General features: G+C 43.2%; 1 protein-coding gene across 1 annotated transcript in view; it reads right to left on the bottom strand.

The window, feature by feature from the left end:
• The window catches only part of DICER1 (dicer 1, ribonuclease III), a gene marked incomplete in the record, with an annotated part of 1877097 nt that overhangs the window by 1455201 nt on the left and 395089 nt on the right, over positions 1-26807 (bottom strand). The window contains 1 exon segment of the mRNA XM_044074618.1: positions 868-1340. Within this exon segment, the coding sequence (XP_043930553.1) occupies positions 868-1340 (473 nt within the window).

Genomic DNA, 26807 nt, shown 5'->3' with positions numbered 1-26807 from the left:
TGACGACCTGATGTCATGGAAGAAGGGACAGCAAACGATGCAGGACCCAAGACTTTGTTAATCAGGCCGACTGAGGGCTACTTGCAAGCAGATAACCCAAATGTAATGACTGCAACAGTGAAACACGAAGAACATCCACTGATGTAGCAGAATTCAATTGTAACAAATGTCTAAGTAAAACTGCACAATCACAAAATATTAAACAGAAACATCATGACCTTTAACAATGCAACCCAAGCAAGCTTGGTATTAGGCAGACTCTGTTCTGAGCCTCATCAGTGATGAACAGAAAGATGATTAACAACATCAGATGTACTATTAAAGAAAAAAAAAAACACAAAGAAAATGGACCTCAATTACATTTTTCACTTTCTCAAAACAAAAAGTGTGGATTCTACATTCTTTCTGCAACACAGTGCACATGAAAAATTGTTCAGGATTTTTATTTCTTCTTCTGAATTTATTAGCGAATGTCACCTTTTACTGATATACTTTGCTGTCTTGCTGTGTTTTTCAAGTTTCTGATTGTGGCACATAGAACAACATGACTTGTCATATAAATGTGTACATATGGATTGAACACTTTGTAATAAAAAAGAAACTGTAGTTCAGTTCACTAACACAGCAGCCACCAGCAAACTGACAACTTGATGACATGAAGCTAGTTTTTCAAAACAATTTTTTTAGTGATGAAGAAAAAGTAACTTGCAAACACAACTCAATATACACAAGTAATCACTGGGCATTTGGATATTCATAAAAGTCATGCCATACTTCTTACAGATACTACAATCAACGTGATGATAGTAGTCATCCAGCCTTTACTAAACAGAGAGAGATACGTGTGACTGTTAAAAATGTTCTTACCTGTTAAGGACAACAGCTGTGTACCTCCTTTCTACAAAAATAATTCCACACAAAATGTTGGTGAAAGGGGAAGGGAAGTTGGCTTCAGGTTTTTCTTTGTCTTCAAGTTCCTCTTCATCATCTTCTTCTTCAGAATCACTCCAAGAAACATAATTATCCTGGTTCCTATTGTTATACCACTCAACACTTTCAAACTGTTGTCGTTCAAATGGTTTATATTTGCGCAAGATTTCAAGCAGTTTAATAACTTTGGGGGTTACAAATTTCAAATCAAGTGAGGCAGGAGAGAAGTGCTCTTCACAGAGTGCATGTATCTTCCGCAGAAGAGTGTCTGTAAACAATAAAAATTTCCTGTGCAGTTCTTCTTGTTCATGTTTGATATATTTCTGCAGTTCTCTCACCATCATTCCAGCAACTTTGTCTGCGCACCAAGGTCCCAGAATAGTCAATACTGCTCTGCAGTCTGTCAAAATCTGAAACATATTGAAGTAACATTAAGGTGCCATGTGGGTGGAAACGGTCATTTAAATGTGTCACCCTGTCTTGGGAACAATAAGGAAAAAATGTAAAAACACAAGCATCACCAGACAGCAAACAATACACAGTGGAAAAAGTAAAGTACAGTTGTGTACACTTACCATAAATGTAGATGTTAGAGTGTATTCACTGCTGCAGTCATTACATTTGGGTTATCTGCTTGCAGGTAGCCCTCAGTCGGCCTGATTAACAAGGTCTTGGGTCCTGCCTTGGTTGCTGTCTCTTCTTCCGCGAAGTCCGGTCATCAGGGGTATAAAACATGCAGCCAACATCATTACATCAGTTTTTCTTGCCCCAGATGTCAGGTGCCCCCCTAGTGGGAAGCAATTAAATCTATAAATATACAAGGTTATACCTCAAACAAAAACGCAAATACACCAAAAACTTTTAAGCATTGAAAATGAGAGAAGAAGTATAGCCAAATGAATTCAGGGGGCAGGAGGGAGGGAGGGTAACCAGGACTGCAACAGTGAATATACTCGAACATCTACATTTATGGCAAGTGTACACAACTGTACTATGTTCATCGTGTTTCACTGTTGCAGTTATTACATTTGGGTAGATTCCCAAAGGTAAGGATGGTAGGAGGAATTTAGATAGCATTAGGACAAGCTTATAAGGCCCTGCAAGACTGCAGTGGCAAAGCCAGCTCTGAATTTAGAGAAAATTGGCAAATAGTAATGCTTGGTGAAAGTATGTACAGAACTCCGGGTAGCAGCTTCTAGGATGTCCCTGGTAGGGGATGCCTCTGAGAAAGGCTGTAGAGGTAGATGCAGCCCTGGTTGAGTGGGATCTGATCCCCTGTGGGATAGGTTTTCCATGGTGCTTATAGCAGAAGTGAATGCAATGGCCTATCCATTTGGAGATGGTTCACTTTGAAACAGCCTTCCCCTCTGTCCCTGCAGCAAATGCCACCAGCAGTTGTTCAGATTTCCTTTGAAGTTTAGACCTGTCTATGTAGAATCTAAGTTGTGTGTGCATATCTAAGGAGTGCAGTATCCATTCCCCTCTGTTCTGTGGATTAGGAAAGAAGGTAGGCAAAATGAATGGACTGATTAAAGGCCACAGTGGATACCACCTCTGGCATGAAAGAGGGATTGGTCCTGAGGGACACCCTGTCTGCATGAAATATGATGAAAGGCTCCACTGCCATAAGGGCCTGTAATTCCGATACCCTTCTTGCTGAAGTGATGGCTAAAAGGGAAGCAATTTTCCAAGAAAGGAATTTTAAATCTGCAGTAGCAGCTGGCTCGAAAGGAGGAAGGGTGAGTTTCTTCAATGCAAAGTTAAGGTCCCAGGCTGGAGTTGGAGCTCTCCTGGGTGGTGTTAAATTTTTGGTCCCTCTGAGGAACAGCTTGAGCAGTGGAAGAGAGAAGAGGGGAGGTTATGTGTTATAATGAGCTGAAATGGCTGAGGTGTGAATTTTTATTGAGGAAAAAGACAGGCCCTTGTGAAGCATCTCAGTTCAGTATTGTAAAATCTGAGGTAAACTGGGAACTGCTGTGCTCATCCCTTGAGATTGGTTCCAGGCACAGAATCTTTTCCATTTTTCAGCGTAAGATTAGAATCTTTTCCATTTTTCAGCGTAAGATTTTCTAGTACTAAGCCTCCCTGCCTCTAAAATGACATCCATCACTGGTTTCCTGGCGGATGGTAAAGGAGAGCTTAGGTAATTAGCCAGGCTGCTAGGTTCAGTGTTTGAAGCTGAGGGTGCAGAATCTGGTTCTCCTGCTGAGACAGCAGGGTAGGATTCTGATGCAGGTGCCATGGGGCGAACAGTGACACACTGCGCAAGAGGGGGTACCAGTGTTGGCATGGTCAGGCTGGTGCAATCAAAATCATCCTTGGTTGTCTTGTTTGCTCTTTAGTACTTTGGAGAGCAGAGGAAGAGGAGGGAAAGCATAAACTGAGAGGTTTTCCAGCTGAAGGACAGAGCATCCACTTTCCAAGCTTGTCTGTGGGGTCTCCTTGCACAAACTTTTTCCAATTGATAGTTCTGGGCGGAGGTAAAAAGGTCTATATCTGGGCTCCCCCATTTGCTTGACTACATGTTGAAAATCCTTGGTTCCAGTTTCCACTCGTGTGGGTCCAAGAGGGTTCTGCTTAGTCCATCTGCCAGTGTATTTAGTTTTCCTGGCAGGAATTGAGCTTGCAGATGTACTTGGTAGCTCAAGGCTGTGTTCCACAATGCCATGGCTAGTCTGCAGAGGGGGTAAGAATGTGTACCCCCCCATGCTTGTTTAGGTGCCACATAACAGTGGTGTTGTCCATCTATCATTAATTGTCCTGGAAGAATGTGGTCCCTGAAGGCTGTCAAAACATTCTGTACAGCTAGCATTTCTTTATGACTGATGTGAAGGTGCATTTGAATTGGGTTCCATTTGCCCTGAATGCACTTCCCTGCCAGGTGTGCCCCCCCCCCATATATAGTTTGATGCATTTGTTGTTAGGGTTTGGGCGGCAGGGGGTAGGGTGAATGGTAGTCCCTTGTTTTGGTGGCAGGCCTCTGCCCACGAAAGGAACTCTAGGCATAGACAAGGAATGATAGGAATCCTTGCTTCTAGATCCTGAGAATGTTGGCACCATAGGCCTTTTAGATACCATTGTAGTTTCCTCATATGCAGTCTTGCATATGGAATTAGAAGAATGTAGGAGGCCATGAACCCCAAGGCTTGCAGTATTTGCCTTGCAGATAGCAGGGTTTTTGTGACCACTTGTTTGAAGTAGGTTGTCAAGTGAATTTCTTTCTCTGGCGTGAGGAAAGCCATCTGGGAAGTTGATTTCAAGCTTGCTCCCAGGAATATAATTTGTTGACAGGGTACCAGGTGTGATTTATTTTCATTTGTGGTGTACCCCAGACAAGTTAGTACCCTCTGTACAAAAGCCAGATGATTCAAAAGTATGTCCTGGCTTTCTGCCTGAATTAGACAATCATTCAGGTATGGGTATATTTGAATATTTCTTTGCCTGCAAAATGCAATGACTGGAGCTAGGCACTTTGTGAATACCCTGGGTGCAGTAGACAAGCCAAAGGGCAGTGCAGAGAACTGATAGCACGTGTAGCCTGCTTTGAAGTGTAGGTATCTTCCGCAAGACTCCCTGATTGGGATATGCAGTTATGCTTCCTTTAGTGTTGCCAACCTTGCATCTTTGCTTAGCATAGGAAGCAACTGGTGAAGAGTTAGCATCTTGAATTTTGGAATCACCAAAAAGGTGTTTAGAGTAGGCAGGTCCAGGATAGGATGCCATGAATTGTCCTTTCTGGGTACCAGGAAAAATCTCAAGTAGGAACCTTGTCCCTTTTTCTCTTCTGGTACTAACTGAATAGCCCCTATGCTTAAAAGAGAAAGTACTTGCTTTTGGGCCTCGGCCCACTGCTTTGGAGGTAGATTCGGACAACCACTTGGAGTTGGTGACATGTGGAAGTGAAATCGGTATCCTTGGGACACTATATTTAAAACCCATTTGTCCTGGGGAATGAGTCCCCAGTTCTTTGCATGAAGTGCAATCTTTACCCCCAAATGGGCCGTCAGTTGAGAAGTGCTTGGAAGTTTTAAAAAGAAGTCATTGAGACAGTTTAACATTGGGGGGAGTTTTATTACTCCCAAATTTGGAAGTGTAGGCCCCCCACTGCTTAGTCCTGTGCGTCCCCTGGGACTGAAGCTTGGGTGCTCTGCTGGATCTGGGTTTGGACTGAAAAGGTCTGGAAGAGGCAGGAAAGGACCAATTCTTAGAAAGCCAATGCCTACTAAATCTTGGAAGCTGTACTTGTAAAATGTCTAACAGTTTGCATAGATTTAGCTTTTTCCTCTATTTTTTTTAAGAACTTCTTCTGCCTTGTTGCCAAACAGGTGGCCCTGATTTAAAGGAGCATCCAGTAATTTCACATTAAAATGATCTGGCAAGGATTGCTCCTTAAGCCAAGCATGCCTTCTAAGTACAGACCCAGTTACTGCAGCACTGCAAGATGCCTCCAATGAATCAAAACCACAGTGCAATGTATGTTTACCAACTTGTTCAGCAGAATGCATAAATCCTGTAAATCCTTATTTTCAGCACAATCAGGAATCAACATAACTTTCTGTTTAAGCAATCCAATAATATGCAGCTGATACTTTAACATAAGAAACTGGCAATTCAAGGCCTAATGGCCAAAGCTGTAGAAGTGTATACCTTCTTACCCAATCTATCCAGCACCCTGGAGTCTCTATCAGAGGGGGTAGAATTTTTGGCAGTAGTAGCTTTAATGTCCTTGGGTCCCTGTGAAATGGTTTCAGGATCCGCAGTGGGATTTTTGAAAAGGAACTTTGTGAGAGTCAGAAACACAGTAATATCTATTAGATTTTCTGGAAGCAGGAGGTAGAGAGTCATGGGCCAAGCTAGATTCCGAAAAGGCATCAACAATGTCCAGTACAGGAGGTATAGCTAAAGGCCTGTGCTGGGGCAGGAGTAAGAAATCCCTATGCCTCTTTTTAGAAGAGAAATTCTGACTTTACCAATGAAAAAGCTCCCTGAGAGTATGCAAGGTTTCCCCAAAAGAGAAATCCTCTGGGGGGAGCCGAGGGAATAGAGTCTTCAGCATCAGAATCCTCATAGGTAGATAAGGGTAAATCCTGGTCATCAGAGGAAACAATTTTCAGAATCCTGGTCAGAAGTATCATAAGCAAACTCAGTCCTAGGTCTCTTAGAGTGTGAAGGTTGGCTTCCCCTGATTAAAGTAATAAGATCTTCAGTCATTCTTATCATTTGTTCTTTAGGAATAGAGGCCTGACCATGCGGTCTGGGCGTCAGGTTTCTAGACATGGTTCGAGTTTTAGGCCTGAATACACCCTCAGAAGTCGGTGCCTGCATAGTGGCTCCGGACCCATCCAAGGTAGAGACATCCGCAGGTTCCACAGTTGAAGCATCTCGCTGCATACCGGACTCCGAATGGGTCTCAGTAGAGGCCTGTGAATCTGAAGTAGTGGGTATCAGGGGCTGCGAAAGTGCCTCACCGAGTACCAACGAACTCTTATCTATCTTTGCATTTCTTCGGAATGTCGGTATTCGGATGGCTTACTGAAGACTTATCAGGATAACTGAACCGCTCACGAAAAAAATTTAGAAGCACAAATATACCGACGGATAGTTTATGGTTTAAATAAGGCTCAAAATCGACAGCGAGGTACGTCGTGGCCAGGACCTAGGTAAAGAATACAGTACGAATGAAAATCTTTATGAGGTATTTGCTTTCCACAAGAAATGCAATTATTTACTTTTATTGACATCGGATTAGAGCAAGAAAAAGTTTCCCCGACGGGGTACTTAGCTTTTAGTTGAAGACTTTGGTTCTGAAAACTCGAAAACAAAAATTTCAGGAGTCGACCGACTGGCACTTGTGAACTGCTTCTGCTTCGGGCACAGCACAGCAAGAAAGACTGATGTAATGGTGTCGGTTGCATGTTTTAAACCTGTGACAACCTGACATCATGGAAGAAGGGACAGCAACCGAAGCAGGACCCAAGACTTTGTTAATCAGGCCGACTGAGGGATACTTGCAAGCAGATAACCCAAATGTAATGACTGAAACAGTGAAACACGAAGAACATCCACAGATGTAGCAGAATTCAATCATTACAAAAGTCTAAGTAAAACTGCACAATCACAAAATATTAAACAGGAACATCATGACCTTTAACAATGCAACCCATATCCGCTGTTTTTTTGGAATGGTTAACTGTTGGTTATTTCCTCTTTAGCTAATCCCAGTTAATCAAAAAGTTTCTCTTGTCCATGCAAAAAAGGGCATGTGTACCTACAATGGCACATTTAATGTTACCAGTCATATATCTAGCATGTGCAACCCTCAACTAACTAAGACTGGAAACGTAGAATAACAGACGGGTATAATAGCATACAACTTTATTCCTGTTTTACATATAATACCAAGTACCATCTGACTTCGGAAGCCTGTTACTGTGGGTACTCACTAGGAAAAATCTCAAACCATCAACATATCATCTACACAGAATCAGTAGAACAAGGAAAGGTTAAGAACAAAGATTCAGAAGTTACAGTATTGAAGCATCAAGGTATCAGCGGAAACCCAACTCCTGGATTTATTGCCCAAGCAATAATGCTTTTTGAAAGTGTGAAATGACTTGCCACAATTTTCCACTGTTTTTGGACATTCCTTTCAGTGACCATTGAGTTCATTCCTCCCAGTCACCCAGTGGAAGAGACACACACACACACACACACACACACACACACACACACACACACACACACACACACACACACACCCTGTTTAATCCCTTGGGTGAGAGTCAAGTTAACCAGAAACAGGAGCCATCATCTGCAATATTAACAGGGTTTTTCTTTTCCCCATGTCAAGCCATCTCTCACACCAAACATAAGAAACATGGAATTCCCTGAACTGTGAGGAATGAGCATTTAATCAGAAAGGGAAAAAAAAACTTTAATTCAATTTTGCCTGAATATTTTTAGTTGCACTTGGCTGTGTGGTGATACTGTTTTTGTATTTTTGTGCATTTTCCATGTTTTAGCCAAAAAGTTATCAGTTTACATTTTTTTTAACTTGTTGTGAAACCTTATCCTTGTAACTTCATTTGCAGTTGTGGGAGAATTGTGAATTACAGCAAGATCTGAACATTGTTTACATATTACACTGCATTTCTATCTCCGTAAGTAGAATTACTTCTAAGAGTTAGCCAGTTAGCCGTTTGTATTTTGAACTCAGTCTGGAACCATAGTCTTGTACTTTCATTCACAATAGTGGAAGAATTGTGAACTGCTGCAGGATCTGAGCCCTACATAGTCATATATTACTGCATAAACAGTGCTATCGGTAAATTTCTGCAGAGTCTGGTACCTCAGACTTAAGTCTGGATTGCAATAGTGCCAGTACTGTAATTTTTGATGCATGATTTGTGCTTCAATGCTTCTACAGAACTTTAGAAATCCAGGTCTGGGGCTCAAATAATCTGTGCTAATCACAAATAAGCACACCCTGAGCTGCAGTACACTCCTGACCAAATAACAAGGTATTTTGCCACTCTTTAGCAGCAAATGCATACAAACATTTAAATAAACAAACTGAACTGCAGACAGTTACTATCACCGCTGCCCCCCAAAGTCACTGCTGTTGAAACCATGTGCCAGCACTTCCCCACGACTATTTTAGCCAGCCTAATTGAGATGGGGGTCTTGAAGCAGTGTAAGAATGGTCCCACCCTGACAATCACCACTACTACTACAGCATAACACAGTGCGTGACAGACATACATATACAATATCCTTGGTGGCAAAAATCTCATACACAGTAAAAAAAAAAAAAAAAAAATCAAAACTGTCAGCAGTAGACCAAACAAGGCAAAAATCAATCCCTGTGAAATACCAATGAAGGAGAAGGTTAGTAGCTCAGGCTTCCTGTGAGCAGAAGGGAGAGCTATAACAACTTCCAACAGCAAACTTCACAGCTATCACACCAGCCAGTTTGAACTAGTGTCACAACCAAAAAACAAAGCCAGCAGACAATGGCAAACTGTAAACTTTTAATAAGACTCGCAAACAAATCATACGCAGTGCATAAAAACTGTTTTCATGGACTACCTATGATTTGTATGCGAGTCCTATTAAAAATTTACAATTTGCCATTGTCTGGTGGCTTTGCTTTTTGGTTGTGACATTAGTGGCTTGGAGCCTCGTGGTTGCCGTACATGCAGGGAACACTTTGCGGTTTAGAACCTCTTCTAACTACAAAAATCAGGGATGTCTGACCTAATCTCTGCCAGTAAGCAACAGGTTGTACATACAGAAGAATGCTCAAGATCAAGTTATCAGGCACTGGTGTCCACCAATGTGTCCATTAAGGACACTGCAGGAGAAGGACAGGACTGCAAGGAATCTGACAATGGCAACAGGCCATGCTGCCCAAAGATGAGCTCCTGCATCTACAAGGATATGTCTCAATCGCATTCCATAAAGTTGTCATCAACAACTTAAAATTCAAAACTGATGAAAGAAGCCTTAGTACACAGTGCAAATACAGAGTACCTGCTGAGGAATGCAAGGAACTGCTCCCCAATACAGCCCACCTTCCCAGTGGATGCCAGGATGAATCTTTTCCCTGGTTTCTCATACTCCACCACGGGAAAGCACATAAGCAAAATTGTCCCCATTACTATAAAAAAGGCCACTATTGGAAAGGACTCAACTCCAGAAGGAGGTAACCAGTGAATAAGCAATATGGTCACTTTTTCATGGGCCTAGGATCACATAAGGTACCCTTCTGCCAATCCCTGCACTGGCCACTCTCAACCACACCAACAATAAGAGGCAAAAGGGAGGCCCAAGTTTCTTCTTCCTGCCATTTCAGGAGTGGCATGGATTTCCTCTGGATTTTTACACATAGCACATGACAGATCCAATACAGGTACATATCTTGGCTCATGATTTGGTAGCAGCAAAGACACTGTGACCACTTGAAATCTCTTGGTTTTAAATATGTAAGTCTTCTATAACTGACATAATGTTCAAGATCAAACAACTTGTGCAGTACAGAAGAACTGCTGAGTGAGGGGCCATGCAAGCTGCGCACCAGCAGAGGGCATGCATTCCTGAGCACAGGAACTACAAAAGCAGCAAAGCTAAAAAAGTGTGAGAGCACTGAGGGGCTAGTGCAATGAGAGCACTGAGGGGCTAGTGCAATGAGAGCACTGAGGGGCTAGTGCAATGAGAGCACTGAGAGGCTAGTGCAATGAGAGCACTGAGAGGCTAGTGCAATGAGAGCACTGAGAGGCTAGTGCAATGAGAGCACTGAGAGGCTAGTGCAAAGAGAGCACTGAGAGGCTAGTGCAAAGAGAGCACTGAGAGGCTAGTGCAATGAGAGCACTGAGAGGCTAGTGCAAAGAGAGCACTGAGAGGCTAGTGCAATGAGAGCACTGAGGGGCTAGTGCAATGAGAGCACTGAGAGGCTAGTGCAATGAGAGCACTGAGGGGCTAGTGCAATAATACAACTTCTAAAAACATCCTAGTTGTCATCAATAAAACCCAGAGACATGAGAGTCCTATCAATAAAACCCAGAGAGATGACAGAGTCATCACACACTGCAGCATCCAGTTTCACAGTCAAATCACTAAGACTTAGCACTTTTTTTATTTTACATTTGTTGACCAGGATTGTCCGACTGGATACATGTCCAATTTCAGGGGGGCCCGGGGAGAAAAGCTCCAAGGTAGAACATACAGTCAAAAAAAAAAAAATTGCAAAATGATTACAAGTTACGCACAGTTTACAGGCTCCATTTGAGCAAGCAGGTAATATAATCATATATTTTTAAAACAGTGTTGGCAAACTGACTAGGCAATTTAACATGATTATAGACTATAGAGGAGGATCTAGTCAGGTTTTGAAGAAAGTACAGTTGTGTACACTTACCATAAATGTAGATGTCAGAGTGTATTCACTGTTGCAGTCATTACATTTGGGTAATCCTGCTGGCAGGTTGCCCTCAGTATGCCTGAATTCCAAAGTCTCGGGTCCTGCGTTGGCTGCTGTCACCCCTTCCCTGACGTCAGGTCATCAGGGGTATAAGAGTAGATGCCATTTTCTTTAGTTTTTCTTGCCCCAGATGTCAGGTGCCCCCTAAAAGAGTAGCCAAAATTTATATAAATATATATATAAAAGTACATGCACAAATATAAACTTGACCATCTACAAGCAAATACACCACATTGGTTGCATAAATCAGAGAAGGAAAGATAAGTTCTTGCAGAAAAAAGGGGATGGCGTGTGGGTAACCTAGACTGCAACAGTGAATACACTTGAACATCTTCATTTATGGTAAGTGTACTCAACTGTACTATGTTCTTCATGTTTCACTGTTGCAGTCATTACTTTTGGGTAGAGTCCCAAAGCTATGGTTGGGAGGCTGGATCCAAACAGTATTAGGAACGGCTATGAGGCCCTGCAGAACTGCAGTGGCAAACCCTGCCCTGGATTTAGAGTAGAGTGGTAGATGATAGTGCTTTGTAAAGGTGTGCACTGAACTCCAAGTAGCAGCCTCTAAAATGTCTTTGGTTGGTACTCCCTTGAAAAAGGCTGCTGAAGTGGCTGCAGCTCTGGTTGAATGTGGCCTAATGCCCTTAGGCACTGGCTTGCCATTTTCAAAATAGCAGAAACGGATGCAGTGGCCTATCCACTTTGAAATTGTCTGCTTTGAGATAGCCTTTCCTTGTGATCCTGCAGCACATGCCACTAGTAATTGCTCTGTCTTCCTGAAAGCTTTGGTTATGTCCAAGTAGAATCTAAGCTGTCTGTGTACATCCAAAGAATGCAGAATTCTCTCCCACCTTGTTCTGTGGATTTGGATAAAAAGTTGGCAGATGAATGGTTTGGTTAAGAGCTGCACTGGATACCACTTTAGGCATAAATGCCGGGTTTGTCCTCAGAGAAACCCTGTCTGGATAAAACATGGCAAAAGGTTCCACAGCCATGAGTGCCTGTAGCTCTGAAACTCGTCTTGCAGAAGTTACTGCTAGGAGCAGAGCTGTTTTCCAAGATAAAAACTTTATATCAGCAGTAGCAGCTGGCTCAAAAGGAGGCAGGGTGAGTTTTTCCAAGACACAGTTGAGGTCCCATGCAGGTATTGGTAATCTCCTTGGAGGCCTTAAATTTTTGGCAACTCTGAGGTACTGCTTTAATAAAGGATGAGAAAAGATTGGCGGCTCTGTATTGTAATGAGCGGAAATGGCAGAGGCATGAATTATAATTGATGAAAAAGATAGGCCTTTGTCCAGCATCTCAGTTAAGTATTGCAAAATCTGAGGAATATTTGGTACAGCTGTATCCGTTCCTTGTGCCTGGTTCCAAACACAGAATCTCTTCCATTTTCCAGCCTTCTGGCTTCTAAAATAACATCCATCACAGCTTTACTGAGAGGTGTGTTTTGTATGATTACGTTATCCGCCATGCTGCCAGGTTTAAAGTCCTGAGTTGGCTGTGCAAGATCTGATTGTTTTGCAGGGACAGTAGATGGGGTACTTGAGGTAAGGTCCAAGCTGGGCATTGAGACAAATTCCTTAGGACTGGAAACCACTGCTGGCGGGGCCAGTCTGGGACAATCAGTATCATCTTTGGCTTCTCCAGTCTGACCTTTAGGAGTACCTTGGGGAGGAGTGGCAGTGGAGGAAAGGCATATACTGATAGGTTTTTCCAGCTGAAAGATAGGGTGTCCAATTTCCATGCTTGTCTGTGATAAGTCCTTGTGCAGAATCTTTTTAGTTGGTAGTTGTGAGGGAAGTCAAACAGATCTATGTCCGGGCATCCCCATTTCCTTGTTATCATGCTGAAGACTTGTGGATCCAGGTGCCACTCGTGGGGATCCATGAGGTTTCTGCTTAGGTCGTCTGCCAGAGTATTTTCTTTTCCTGGCAGGAATTGTGCCTGTAGATGTACTTGGTAAGTCAATGCTGTGTCACACAAAGTCATGGTTAGTCTGCAAAGGGGGTAAGAATGTGTGCCCCCCTGCTTGTTTATATACCACATGACTGTGGTATTGTCTGTCTTTATCAGTAGTTGTCCCGGATGAAGTAGGTCCTTGAAGGCTGTCAGGGCATTTTGAACAGCTAGCATCTCTTTTTGATCGATATGTAGATGCATTTGGTTTGAGGGCCATGTGCCCTGAATGCATCTTCCTGCCATGTGGGCCCCCCAAGCATAATCTGATGCATCCATTGTTAGTGTCTGCCTGGCTGGGAGTAATGTGAATGACTGTCCCTTGCTCTGGTGACAAGCCCTCGACCACCATTAAAACTCCTGTTGCAGGCAGGGAATGAGAGTAATTACTGCCTCCAGACTGTGGCAATGTGGAGTCCAAACACTTTTTAGGTACCACTGAAGCTTCCTCATATGCAGTCTTGCATATGGAATTAGTAGAATGCAGGACATCATGAAGCCCAAAGCCTGCAGATTTTTTCTTGCAGATAACTGGGCCTTTGTTGCCAACATCTTGAAATAGGTAGTTAGTTGCCTTTGTTTGTCTGGTGTGAGATAAGCCATCTGGGCAGTTGTATTTAAGCTTGCACCCAGGAATATTATCTCTTGAAGTTTGGCTTTTAAAATATCTGATGAAGTTCGAGCACAAGCTTTGAACGAAAAGCACTTCATGGCAATGCAATAAAGTATTTTTAGCTTTCAACTACGGCTGCCACGATTGTTTTTGGAAGTTTTTATCCACCCATTTATATACATCAGGTACACCTTGGATGGTTACCTCTTACACGGTCACTCACTTGTTTGTCTGTTCTCTCCCCTCTTTTGTTCTCTGTCACTCCACTCTCTCTCTGTTCTAACCCTCTTTTGTTGTCTATCACTCCCTTCTCTCTTTGTTCTCTCTCTCAACTTAACACCTATCAGATTTTCTCTAATGCTATGTACTTAACTTTTTTAAGCTTAGTGTTTTTTTTCTCTACGTGCTTTTCTCCATTACACCTGCAAGTTACTATGCTGCTCCCTGTCAGCCATGTCTAGTCAATTCTCTTGGTTGGGTACTTCGCCAGGAGGCTGACAACTGGATGTGGAAGCTCTTCATACCAACAGCTTCAGCAGTGATTTGTCCTTCACTAGCATTTCATAAATGAAGGTGTACATTGTATAGATGAAAAAATGTAATGTATAATGTTTGCAAATGTGAACCTTTTAATATGGTTAAGTGTAAGTCAGAAGTGATAATTCAATAAAGGTGTTTTAAAAAATGCACTTAAATCTGCCAAACCAGCAGCCCAAGATCACAATATTATATTAATTTGAACTTGCTTCTTTACAGCTTTTCTTACCTTGTTACAGTGAAAACCTAGACAAAAGTACAATTAAAAAACTACTTTCTAATATCTTTAGCATTTACAACAGTCACTACTAAACCCATACATACACACACATACAAAATACCCAACTGCACCCTTTGCATGTTATACTGCAAAGCAGTTTTGTAATTTATACCATGCAATTTTATATAAATACAATGAATGCTTTACTTACTATTACTTCAAGCCTTTCAGTGTCCTCCTAAACATTACTGACAAGTGGGGTATATACTTCACAGTACAAGCTCTAGTTCAACACATGCAACAAAATTCCTATCACTTCTTGTAAATTAACATTTGATAAGTCTAATCATGCATGCGATGGATCTGATGCTTCACAGTCTCTCATTCTCACTACTTCATAGCATTGCGAGTCTTCTTCCCGGTCACCTTCGGCTTACAATGCCAGCCTCTGAGTTGTCTCTGAAGTACACCCGACTATTCTACTTAGAATCTAGTCAGAGAGCATCCTCATCAGCAATACTGGACCTCTATCCAAACAGAGGTCTTTTCCTTTTCTGAGGCGCCTTCCACAAGGGTTAAGGAGAGGGGCTGGGGTAAAGCTGCAAGGCCATACAGCTAATCCTCTATAAACCACTTACAATCACAGGCCAAAAACTAAATTCTAGCCCCAAAACAGTTGAATTTGTTTGACGCAGAGCACAAGAATGTACTGTCAAACATGCAAAAAATGGACCAACAGAGGTGGCCAAAATTCATGGCACCCATGCCAATGGAAAATAGCTGCAAGACTGCCGAATCATACACAAATGCACTGTAAGAACATGTACATAAATGCATGAGAGAACCAAGACGGTCTCCTCCAAAAAAAAAAAAAACAAAAGGAAGCCAATCTGGTGGTTCCCAGCCATTACATAACCTCTACAACAGAAGAAACTGTTGCAGAAAAAGGTGAAATCCCCAGACTGGAAAAACTCCCTTATTAGCCTCAACAAAAAGTTGAGATCCCTCATCAAATCCTCCATAACCAGCTATGAAGGCAGAATTGTGGCAGACACTAAAAACATTGCCAACATACTGGTTTACAGATTCAGTGCCAACTTTACCCTTCTCCCCAGAGGACCAATCACAATACCAGAAGAATGCCAAGCACCCAGCATTACAGGTTAAAGCTGCATTGTCCAAGGCCAAGAATACAGCTTCCATGGGACCCAATAATATCCCTGGCTGTGTTTTACATGAGCTACAAAGTGAACTGGCACCACATCTGTGTGCACTGTTCAGTCACAGCCTCACCTTAGGCTTTGTCCCTACTAAATGATACACTGCTACAGTCATCCCTCTCCATAAAGGGGGAGCAACTACAGACCCTGGGAATTATCACCCCACTAGCCTGATGAGTCTGATATGTAAAGCTATGAAGCGCATCATCACGGACCTGATTAACAAAGATATAGTTAATATCCAAACTCTAAACCCCACACAATTTGGCTTTGTGAAAGGGAGATCATGCCTGCTTAACCTGGTTGACTTCTTTGAGTCAGTTACCAGGGCTGTAGATGAAGTTAAGGCAGTGCATACAGCCTACCTCGATCTGGCCATGGCCTTTGATAACATTCCTCACACGGGAATTATGGATAAACTCACCAAACTAGGCCTCAACCCCTATATCATTAGGTGGGTTGCAGACTGACTCACAGATAGAACACAGTGTGAAAGTAGCAGACTCCAGTCACCAGTGGAGTCCCACAGGGAACGGTCTTGGGTCCTCTCCTATTCGGCATTTAATTCGCAGAAGTCCAGGGCAACACAAAGGGACTCTGGCTGACCAAGTTCACAGATAACTGCAAGTTGGGAGCCATTATTAACTCCCCAAGTGATGCAGACATCCTTCAGAAAGGGCTCACTGAGACCAATGACTGGTGTCGAAACCATGGCCTCAAGCTTAACGCCAAAACATGTGTCATCATCTCCTTTGGTAAAAATTTAGTTCCCACTATTTACCACATCAGTGGGAGCCCACTGGGCACTGACGACATTATAAGAGATATGAGGATTAGATACCTCTCCTTGAACCACCACACTGCCACTGTGGTAAGAAAGTCCTTCTATGTGGCACATCTCATTACCAAGGGTTTTGCATCCAGGAAGAAAGAGGTCATTGTCTCTCTATACTTTTCCCTCATTAGACCAATCATCGAGTATAATGCCCCATTTGGCATGTACCTCACTAGACACCTGCAACAGTTGGAGAGGCCACAGAAGTACTTCATGAAGTGGATCCTAGGCATTAAACGCATGTCCTACATGGACAGACTCAAAAGATTCCAGCTATTCTCTGTCTCATATCGTCTACTTAGAGGTGATGTCTGCTTGACTTACAAAGCCATGTCTGACCCACCTCTGTTAGAAATGCTACATCTGAAGAAATCCCAATCCCTCCGCACCACACACTCCAGAGACCTCAACCTCATTACCACAATCAAAAGAACATGCTGGAGGGACAGATTCCTCACCCAGCGACTGCCCATGCTCTGGAATAGATTTCCCATACATGTCAAGCAGAGCACCTCTCTATTCCTCTTCAAGAGAAATCTTGAGAGGATGGGTAATAGAAAGTTCACCCTGGAATCACTCCAGTGGCTCTACTTGATAGAGGCACTGGGAACTAATGTTGGGCTGCATGATGCCAGGGCACTTCTATGGGATAGGCTTGTAAAGGCTCCAGGGCCATTAGCCTAGTACACACCTGTGAACCTATGAAATGAAGATCTCTGGCCATGTGTCAACGAGGAAATAAAGCCCTGACTGCTTCCCAGACAAACCATGTTCAGCTAATGACATATGCACTGGCGGGACTGGCAGGAGACGATGGGAATGAGCAACAAATGCTGGCTCACCCATCTGTTTGGGGGGAGGGCAGCACCCTTGTTCACAAAAGAGCTAAGCAAGCTCGGCACTGGAAGTGGTGTGCCACTTGGTCATAAGGCTGCGCGTGTGTGAAAGCACATATGCACTTCCAGATAGCAGCCATAATATCTCAATTGCTTCCACCATTTATTCAATGTCCCTGGAGCAGGGGGAGGGTAAGGCAGGTCCAGCAGACCTGATGAACAAGGAAGTAGCTTGTGTAAAGCTGACGGTCAGTCAGCTGTGGAGAAAGGCAGGGGAATGTAACTGTTGATGGTGGAGTTACAATACCTTTTGCAGACAGTTATCGAATGATTTCTGAACAAGGCAGTAACCAGGCACAAGAGAAGACATCAGTAATGGTTATGAATTGGGGGGAAAAAAAAAAGTACAGTTGTGTACATTTACCATAAATGTAGATGTGCGACTGTATTCACTGTTGCAGTCATTACATTTGGGTAATCTGATGGCAGGTTGCCCTCAGTAGGCCTGCTTAACAAAATCCTGGGTCCTGCATCGGTTGCTGTCCCTTCTTCCATGACGTCAGGTCACACTACCCCCTGCCGCACAAACCCTAACTACAGACATAAAACAGGCAGACAACACCATTACATCAGTTTTTCTTGCCCCAGATGTCAGGTGCACCCCTAATGGGGAGCAAAATAAAAATAAAAACACAAAAATATACCTCCAACCAAAAGCAAATACACCAAAAAGGCTTTTAAACATAGTGAAAGAAAATAGAGGTATAACAAGAGAAAAGCAGGGGGCTGGAGGGATGGTAACCAGGACTGCAACAGTGAATACACTCGAACATCTACATTTATGATAAGTGTACACAACTGTACTATGTTCTTCGTGTTTCACTGTTGCAATCATTACATTTGGGTAGATTCTCAAAACTATGGTTGGGTGGATGGACTTATACAGCATTAGGACCAGCTATAAGGCCCTGCAAGACAGCAGTGGCAAAGCCAGCTCTGGATTTAGAGAAAATTGGTAAATGATCATGCTTGGTGAAAGTATGAACTGAACTCCAGGTAGCAGCTTCTAGAGTATCCCTGGTAGAAACACCTCTGAGAAAGGCTGTTGAAGAAGATGCAGCCCTGGTGGAATGAGATCTGATCCCCTGGGGAATAGGTTTTCATGGTGCTTATAGCAGAAATGAATGCAATGGCTTACCCATTTAGAAATGGTTTGTTTTGAAATAGCCTTTCCCTCTGCCCCTGCAGCAAATGCTACCAGCAGTTGTTCAGATTTTCCTCGAGGTTTAGTCCTCTCCAAGTAGAATCTAAGTTGTCAGTGCACATCCAATGAATGCAGAATCTGTTCCCCTTTGTTCTGTGGATTGGGAAAGAAAGTTGGCAAATGAATGGACTGATTAAGAGCCACACTGGATACCACCTTGGGCATGAAGGATGGATTGGTCCTGAGCGACACCCTATCCACATGAAAGATGATGAAAGGCTCCACTGCCATAAGGGCCTGTAACTCAGATATCCTTCTAGCTGAAGTGATTGCTAGAAGTTAGGCTGTTTTCCAAGAAAGAGATTCTGCAGCAGCTGGCTCGAAAGGAGGTAGAGTGAGTTTCTCCACTACAAAGTTAAGGTCCCAGGTAGGAGTTGGAGCTCTCCTGGGTGGTCTCAAGTTTTTGGCCTCTCTGAGGAACTGCTTGAGCAGAGGATGAGAGAAGAGGGAAGGTTCTGTGTTGTAGTGAGCTGAAATGGCTGAGGCGTGGATTTCAATGGTGGAAAAAGACAGGCCCTTGTGAAGCATCGCAGTTAAGCATTGTAAAATCTGAGGTAAATTGGGTTCTGCTGTGCTCATCCCTTGAGATTTATTCCAGTCAAAGAATCTTTTCCATTTGTCAGCATAAGATTTTCTAGTACTAGGTCTTCTCGCTTCCAAGATGACATCCATCACATGTTTGCTGAGGGATGCTAAGGGTGAATTTAAATGATTAGCCAAGCTACAAGGTTCAACGTTGGAAGCTGAGGGTGCAGAATTTGGTTCCCCTGCTGAGACAGTAAGGAAGGTGTCTTAGGCAGGTGCCATGGAGAAATTTGTGACCCACTGCACAGGAGTGGGTACCAGTGTTGGCATGGTCAATCTGGAGTAATCAAAATCATTTTTGGTTTGTCCTGGTTGACTTTTAGCAGAACTTTGGAGAGAAGAGGCAGAGGGGGAAAGGCGAAGACGGATGGGTTTTTCCAGCTGAATGACAGAGCATCCACGTTGCAGGCTTTTTTGTGAGGAGTCCTTCTGCAAAATTTGTCCATCTGGTAGTTGTGGGGGGAGGCAAATAGATTATGTCTGGGCTCCCCCATTTGCTTGTCAACATGTTGAAAATCTGTGGTTCCAGTTTCCACTCGCGTGGGTCCATGAGATTTCTGCTTAGTCCGTCTGCCAGTGTATTCAGTTTTCCTGGCAAGAATTGAGCTTGTATTTGCACTTGGTAGCTCAAGGCTGTGTTCCACAATGCCGTGGCTAGTCTGCAGGGGGGGTAGGAATGAGTACCCCCTGCTTGTTTATGTACCATATAACCGTGGTGTTGTCCGTCTTTACCATTAGTTGTCCTAGATGAAAGTAGTCCTTGAAGGCTGTCAGAGCATTCTGTACAGCTAAACATTTCTTTTTGATTGATATGTAGGGGCATTTAATTTGGGTTCCATTTGTCCTGAATGCACTTCCCTACCAGGTGAGCCTCCATGCATAGTCTGATGCGTCTGTAGTTAGGGTTTGTGCGGCAGGGGGTAGTGTGAATGGGAGTCCCTTATTTTGGTGGCAGGCCTCTGCCCACCATAGGAACTCCAAGTGTAGGCAAGGTATGATAGGAATAATTGTTTTCAGGCTGTGACAATGTTGACTCCATAGACTTTTTAAGTACCACTGAAGTTTCCTCATATACAGTCTTGCATATGGAATTAGAAGAATGCAGGAGGCCATGAACCCAAAGCTTGCAGTATTTGTCTTGCAGATAGCAGGGTTTTTGTGGCCACTTGTTTGAAGTAAGTTACAAAACTAATTTGCTTTTCTAGCGTGAGGAAAGCCATCTGGGCAGCTGTATTCAAGCTTGCACCCAGGAATGTAATCTGTTGAGAGGGTACGAGTTGTGATTTCTTTGTTTGTGGTGTACCCTAGACAAGTTAGAACCCTTTTTACAAATGCCAGATGACTTATAAGTATGGGCTGGTTATCTGCCTGAATTAGACAATCATCCAGGTATGGATATATCTGAATATTTCTTTGTCTGCATAATGCAATTACTGGAGCCAGGCACTTTGTGAATACCCTGGGCGCACTAGACAAGCCAAAGAGCAGTGCAGAGAACTGATAATGCAAAGAGCCTGCTTTAAAGCGTAAGTATCTTCTGCAAAATTCCCTGATTGGGATATGCAGGTAAGCTTAGTTTAAATCTAGAGTTGCCAACCAGGCATCTTTGCCTAGCATAGGAAGTAACTGGTGAAGAGTCAGCATATTGAATTTTGGAATGTCCAGAAAGGTGTTTAGAGTACACTGGTCCAGAATTGGACGCCAAGATTTGTTTTTCTGGGCACCAGGAAAAGCCTGGAATAGAAACCTTGTTCCTTTTCCTCTTCTGGTACCGATTGAATAGCCCACATGTTTAAGAGGGAGAGTACTTGTTTCTGAGCCTCTGACCACTGATTTGGGGGCAGGTCTGGCTACCCGTTTGGTGTTGGCAACGTGTGGAAATGAAATCTGTATCCCTGGGACATTATATTTAAAACCCATTTGTCCTAGGTTATGAGTTCCCAGTTTTCTGCATGAAGAGCAATCTTTCCCCGCAAAGGGATGAGTGAAAGATAAGTACTTGGCAATTTTAAAGGAAAGTCATTGAGGCTGTTTACCATAGGGGGTGTCTTGTTACTTCCAGATTTGGAAGTGGATGCCCCCCATTGCTTAGTTCTGAGAGTCCCTTGGGACTGAAACCTGGTGCTTTTGGTGTGTCTGGGCTTGGTTTGAGTGGACCTGGAAGGAGCTGGAAAGGACCAATTCTTAGTAAGCCAGTGCCTACTAAATCTCGGAGGTTGCACGTTTAAGAAATCTTTTACAGTTTGCATAGATTTAGCTTTATCTTCCATCTTTTTTAGAACTTCTTCAGCCTTATTGCCAAAAAGATGGTCCTGATGTAAAGGAGCATCCAACAATTTTGCTTTAACATGATCAGGCAGAGACTGCTCCTTAAGCCAAGCATGCCTTCTAAGCACAGACCCAGTAACCACAGTCCTGCAAGAGGCCTCTAAAGAATCCAAACCACATTGCAAAGTATGTTTCCCAACTTGTTCAGCAGAATGCAATAAATCCTGTAAATCTTTATTTTTCAAAAAGTAAGAAATCATCATTTTCTGTTTAAGCAGTCCCACAACATGCTGTTGATATTGTAGCATATGAAACTGGCAGTTTAAAGCCCTGATTGCCAAGGTTGCAGAAGTATAAACCTTTTTACCTCATCTGTCCAGCACCCTGGAGTCTCTATCAGAAGGGGTAGGATTTTTAGCAGTAGAAACCTTAATGCCCTTGGACCCCTGAGAAATGTTTTTTGGATCCGCAACAGGATTTCTGAAAAGGAACTTGTGGGACTCAGGAACCCTGTAGTATGTGTCAGGTTTACTAGGAGCCGGAGGCAGGGAATCAGGAGCCATACTATATTCAGAAAACATATAATAAGCAATGTCTAGTACAGGAGGTATAGCCAAAGGCCTATGCTGAGGTAGAAGGAGGAAATCCCTATGCCTCTTTTTATATTCAAAAAATTCCTGACTTTCCAAGTGGAAATGTTCCCTTAAGGTATGTAAAGTTTTTCCAAAAGAAAAATCCTCAAGGGGGGGGGGGGGGCAGAGGGAATGGAATCATCTGCATCAGAATCCTCATAAATAGGCATGGGCAAATCCAGGTCATAGGAAGAATTATAAGAAACGGAGTACTGAACAGAAGATTCATAGTCAAGGTCAGTCCTAGGCCTCTTAGGGGGTGCTGACTACCTCTGATTAGAGTAATAAGATCTTCAGCCATTTTGATCATTTGATTTTCACGCATATGGGCCTGAACATGTGGCCTGGGTGTCGGATTTTTAGACATAGATCGAGATTTAGGCCTTAGAACAGAAGGTGGAGTCGGTTTAATATGCAAGTCTGTAGGCCTGAAAACACCCTCAGAAGCCAGTGCCTGCACAGCGGCTCCGGACCCATCCAAGGTAGAGACATCCGCGGGTTCCATAGATGAAGCATCTCGCGGCATACTGGACTCCGAATGGGTCTCAGTAGAGGCCTGCGAGTCAGAAGTAGTGCGTATCAGGGGCTGCAAAAGCGCCTCACTGAGTACTAGCGAACTGGCGACTGGCTTAGGAGAAGCGTCGTCAGCCGTTTTGGACTTCAATGGCCTGTCTCTTGTCTTTTTCTTTGTGTTTTTTGAGATTTCCGGTAGTCGGATGACTAACCAACATAATTTCTGGATAATTAAACCGAAATATTTAGAGGCAAAAATGTACCGACAACGGATAGTGCGCTGATTAAACAAAGCACAAAACCAACAGCAAGGTACATCATGGTCAGGGCCTAGGCAAGGAATACAGTACAAATGAAAATCTTTATGAGGTATTTGCTTCCCACAAGTAATGCAATTATTAACTTTTACTGATATCAGTAAGGAGCAAGAAAAAGTTTCCCCAATGGGGTACTTAGCTTTAAATCGAAGACTTTGGTTCTGAAACTCAAAAAAGAAAATTTCAGTAGTCGGCCAACAGGCACTTGCGAAGTGCTTCTACTTTGGGCACTGCACGGCAAGAAAGACAGATGTAATGGCATCGGCTGCATGTTTTATACTCCTGATGACCTGACGTCATGTAAGAAGGGACAGCAACAGACGCAGGACCCAAGACTTTGTTAATCAGGCTGACTGAGGGTAACCTCCCAGCAGATTACCCAAATGTAATGACTGCAACAGTGAAACACAAAGAAAGTACAGTTGTGTACATTTATTATAAATGTAGATGTTCGAGGGTATTCACTGTTGCAGTCATTACATTTGGGTAATCTGCTGGCAGGTTGCCCACAGTCGGCCTGACTTCCAAAGTTTTGGGTTCTGCGTCGGTTGCTGTCTCGTCTTCCATGACGTCAGGTCATCAGGGGTATAAAACATACAGCAGACGCCATTTTCTTTAGTTTTTCTTGCCCCGATGTCAGGTGCCCCCCAAAAAGGTAGCAATATTATATATATATATATATATATATATATATATATATATATATATATATATATATATATATATATATATATATATATATATATATATATATATATATACATACACACACACACACACACACACACACACACACATGCATCAATATAAACTTTACCTTCATCTAAAGGCAAATACACCACATGGGTTGTAGAAGATAGGGAAGGAAAGATAAACTGTAGAATGACAGCGAGATGGCAGGAGGGTAACCTGGACTGCAACAGTGAATACATTCGAACATCTACATTTATGGTAACTGTACACAACTGCACTATGTTCTTAGTGTTTCACTGCTGTAGTCATTACATTTGGGTAGAATCCCAAAGCTATGGTTGGGAGGATGGAATTATACAGCATTAGGTGTGGCTATAAGGCCTTGCAAGACTGCATTCGCAAAGCCTGCCCTGGACTTAGAGTAGAGAAGTAAATGGTAATGCTTTGTAAAGGTGTGAACAGAACTCCAAGTGTCAGCCTCTAGAATGTCTTTGGTTGGTACTCCCCTGAGAAAGGCTGCTGAAGTAGCTGCAGCTCTGGTGGAATGAGACCTAATGCCCTTGGGCACAGGTTTACCATGCAAGTAGCAGAAACGGATGTAGTGGCTTATCCACTTTAAAACTGTCTGCTTTGAAATAGCCTTTCTTTCTGATCCTGCAGCAAATGACACTAGTAACTGCTCAGTTTTTCTTGGAGCTTTAGTCCTGTTCAAGAAGAATCTCAGCCGTCTGTGTACGTCCAAGGAATGCAGAATCCTCTCCCCTTTGTTCTGCGGATTTGGATCAAAAGTTGGCAGATGAATTGTTTGGTTAAGAGCCACACTGGAAACCACCTTAGGCATAAAAGTAGGATTTGTCCTCAGAGACACCCTGTCTGGGTAAAATATGATAAAAAGACTCTACAGCCATGAGGGCCTGTAGCTCTGAAACACTTCTTGCTGAAGTAATTGCTAGCAGCTGAGCTGTCTATCATGATAAGAACTTTATATCAGCAGTAGCAGCTGGTTCAAGTGGAGGCAGGGTGAGCTTTTCCAACACATAACTGAGGTCCCATGCAGGTAATGGTGATCTTCTAGGAGGCCTTAAATTTTTGGCTCCTCTAAGATCTGCTTTAGTAAAGGATGAGAAAAGATTGGTGGGTCTGTATTGTAATGAGCCGAAATGGCAGAGGCATGGATTTTAAATGATGAGAAAGATAGGCCTTTGTCAAGCATCTCAGTTAAGTATTGTAATATCTGAGGAACATTTGCTTCTGCTGCATCAGTTCCTTCTGTTTGATTCCAAGCACAGAATCTCTTCCATTTGTCAGCATAATATTTTCTAGTATTAGGCCTTCTGGCTTCCAAAATGACATCCATCACAGCTTTAATGAGAGGTGCTGCTTGTATAACTACATGATTAGCCATGCTGCCAGGTTCAAGGTCTGTAGTTGATTGTGCAGGATCTGATTGTTTTGCTGCGACTGTAGTTGTGGTCTTTGAGGCAAGGTCAAGCTGGGTATTGAGACAAGTTCCTTAGGATTGGGTACCAGTATTGGCAAGGCCAGTTCGGGGCAATTAATATCATCTTTGGCTTCTCTTGGCTGACTTTTAGGAGGACCTTGGGTAGAAGAGGCAGAGGTGGAAAGGCGTAAACTGCCAGGTTTTTCCAAATGAAAGATAAGGCGTCCATTTTCCAAACTTGTCTGTGATAAGTCCTTGTGTAGAATCTTTCCAATTGATAATTTTGAGGAGAGGCAAATAGATCTATGTCTGGGCTCCCCCATTACTCTGTTATCATGCTGAAAACTTGAGGATTTAGTTTCCACTCGTGAGGATCCATAAGGTTTCTGCTTAAATCGTCTGCCAGAGTGTTTTGCTTTCCTGGCAGGAATTGAGATTGAAGATGTATTTGGTAGGTCAAAGCTGTGTCCCACAGTGCCATGGCTAATCTGCAAAGGGGGCATTGAGTGTGTACCCCCTTGCTTGTTTATATACCACATGACTGTGGTGTTGTCCATCTTTATCAGTAGTTGTCCTGGATGAAGTAAGTCCTTGAAGGCTGTTAGGGCATTTTGAACAGCTAGCATCTCTTTCTGGTTGATATGTAGATGCATTTGCTTTGGTGCCCATATGCCCTGAATGCATCTTCCTGCCATGTGGGCCCCAGGCATAATCTGATGCGTCTGTTCAGGTTTGGCTGGCAGGGGGTAGAGTGAAGGGCTGTCCCATGTTTTGGTGACAGGCCTTTGCCCACCATAGAAACTCCTGTTGTAGGCAGGGAATGACAGGAATCATTGTTTCCAGACTGTTGTGAATGTTGACTCCATAAACTTTTTAGGTACCACTGAAGTTTCCTCATATGCAGTCTTGCATATGGAATTAGTAGGGTGCAGGATGCCATGAAGCCCAGAGCCTGCAGAATTTGTCTAGCAGAAGACTGGGTTTTTGTTGCCATCAGTTTGAAGTAGTCAGTTGCCTTTGTTTGTCTGGCATGAGGTAAGCCATCTGGGCAGTTGTATTCAAGCTTGCACCCAGGAATGTTATCTTTTGAGAGGGTACCAGTTGTGATTTCTTTTCATTTATTGTGTACCCTAGGCATGTTAGAAGCCTTTTCCCAAATGCCAGGTGTCATAGAAGAGTGTCCTTGTTCTCTGCTTGAATGAGACACTCGTCCAAGTAAGGATATACTTGTATACTACTTTGTCTGCAAAATGCAATTACTGGTGCCAGGTACTTTATAAAGACCCTGGGCGCAGTAGATAAGCCAAAGGGCAGTGCAGAGAATTGGAAATGTATTAAGCCAGCCTTGAATCTGAGGTATCTTCTGCACGAATGTCTTACTGGGACATGCAGGTATGCCTCTTTTAGGTCTAAAGTCACCAGCCAAGCATTCTTGCCCAGCATGGGCAGAAGCTGCTGTAAAGTGAGCATTTTGAATTTTGGAATGTCCAGATATGTGTTTAAAATCGATAAATCCAGTACTGGCCGCCAGGCCTTGTCCTTAATGGGTATCAAGAACAGTCTTGAGTAAAAACCTGGTCCTTTTTCCTGTTCTGGTACTGTCTGAATGGCCCCCATATCCATGAGGGACGTAACTTGTTTCTGTGCCTCTGCCCATTGATTTTTTTGGCAGATCTGGCCAACCATTGCCATTGGCAGAGTGTGGAAATGGAATCTGTATCCCTGTGATACGATGTTTAGTACCCACTTGTCCTGGGTTATTAACTGCCAGTTTTGAGCACAAAGTGCAACTTTTCCCCCTATGGGTGCTGCCAAAAGATACGTGCTTGGTGTAGGCAGAGGGAAGTCATTGGGATTGCTTTCTGTAGGTTTGCACTTTATCTCCTCCAGATTTGGAGGTGGATGCGCCACATTGTTTTGACCTGTATGAGTCTTGCGCCTGGTATCTGGAACCGTTTGGTCTGGACT

The sequence above is a fragment of the Protopterus annectens genome, chromosome 6.part0 (assembly GCF_019279795.1).
Source record: "Protopterus annectens isolate FY-2018-M chromosome 6.part0, PAN1.0, whole genome shotgun sequence".
Classification (NCBI taxonomy): domain Eukaryota; kingdom Metazoa; phylum Chordata; order Ceratodontiformes; family Protopteridae; genus Protopterus; species Protopterus annectens.
The sequence above is the reverse complement of the archived record's forward strand: the minus strand, read 5'-3'. Positions and strand labels throughout refer to the sequence as shown.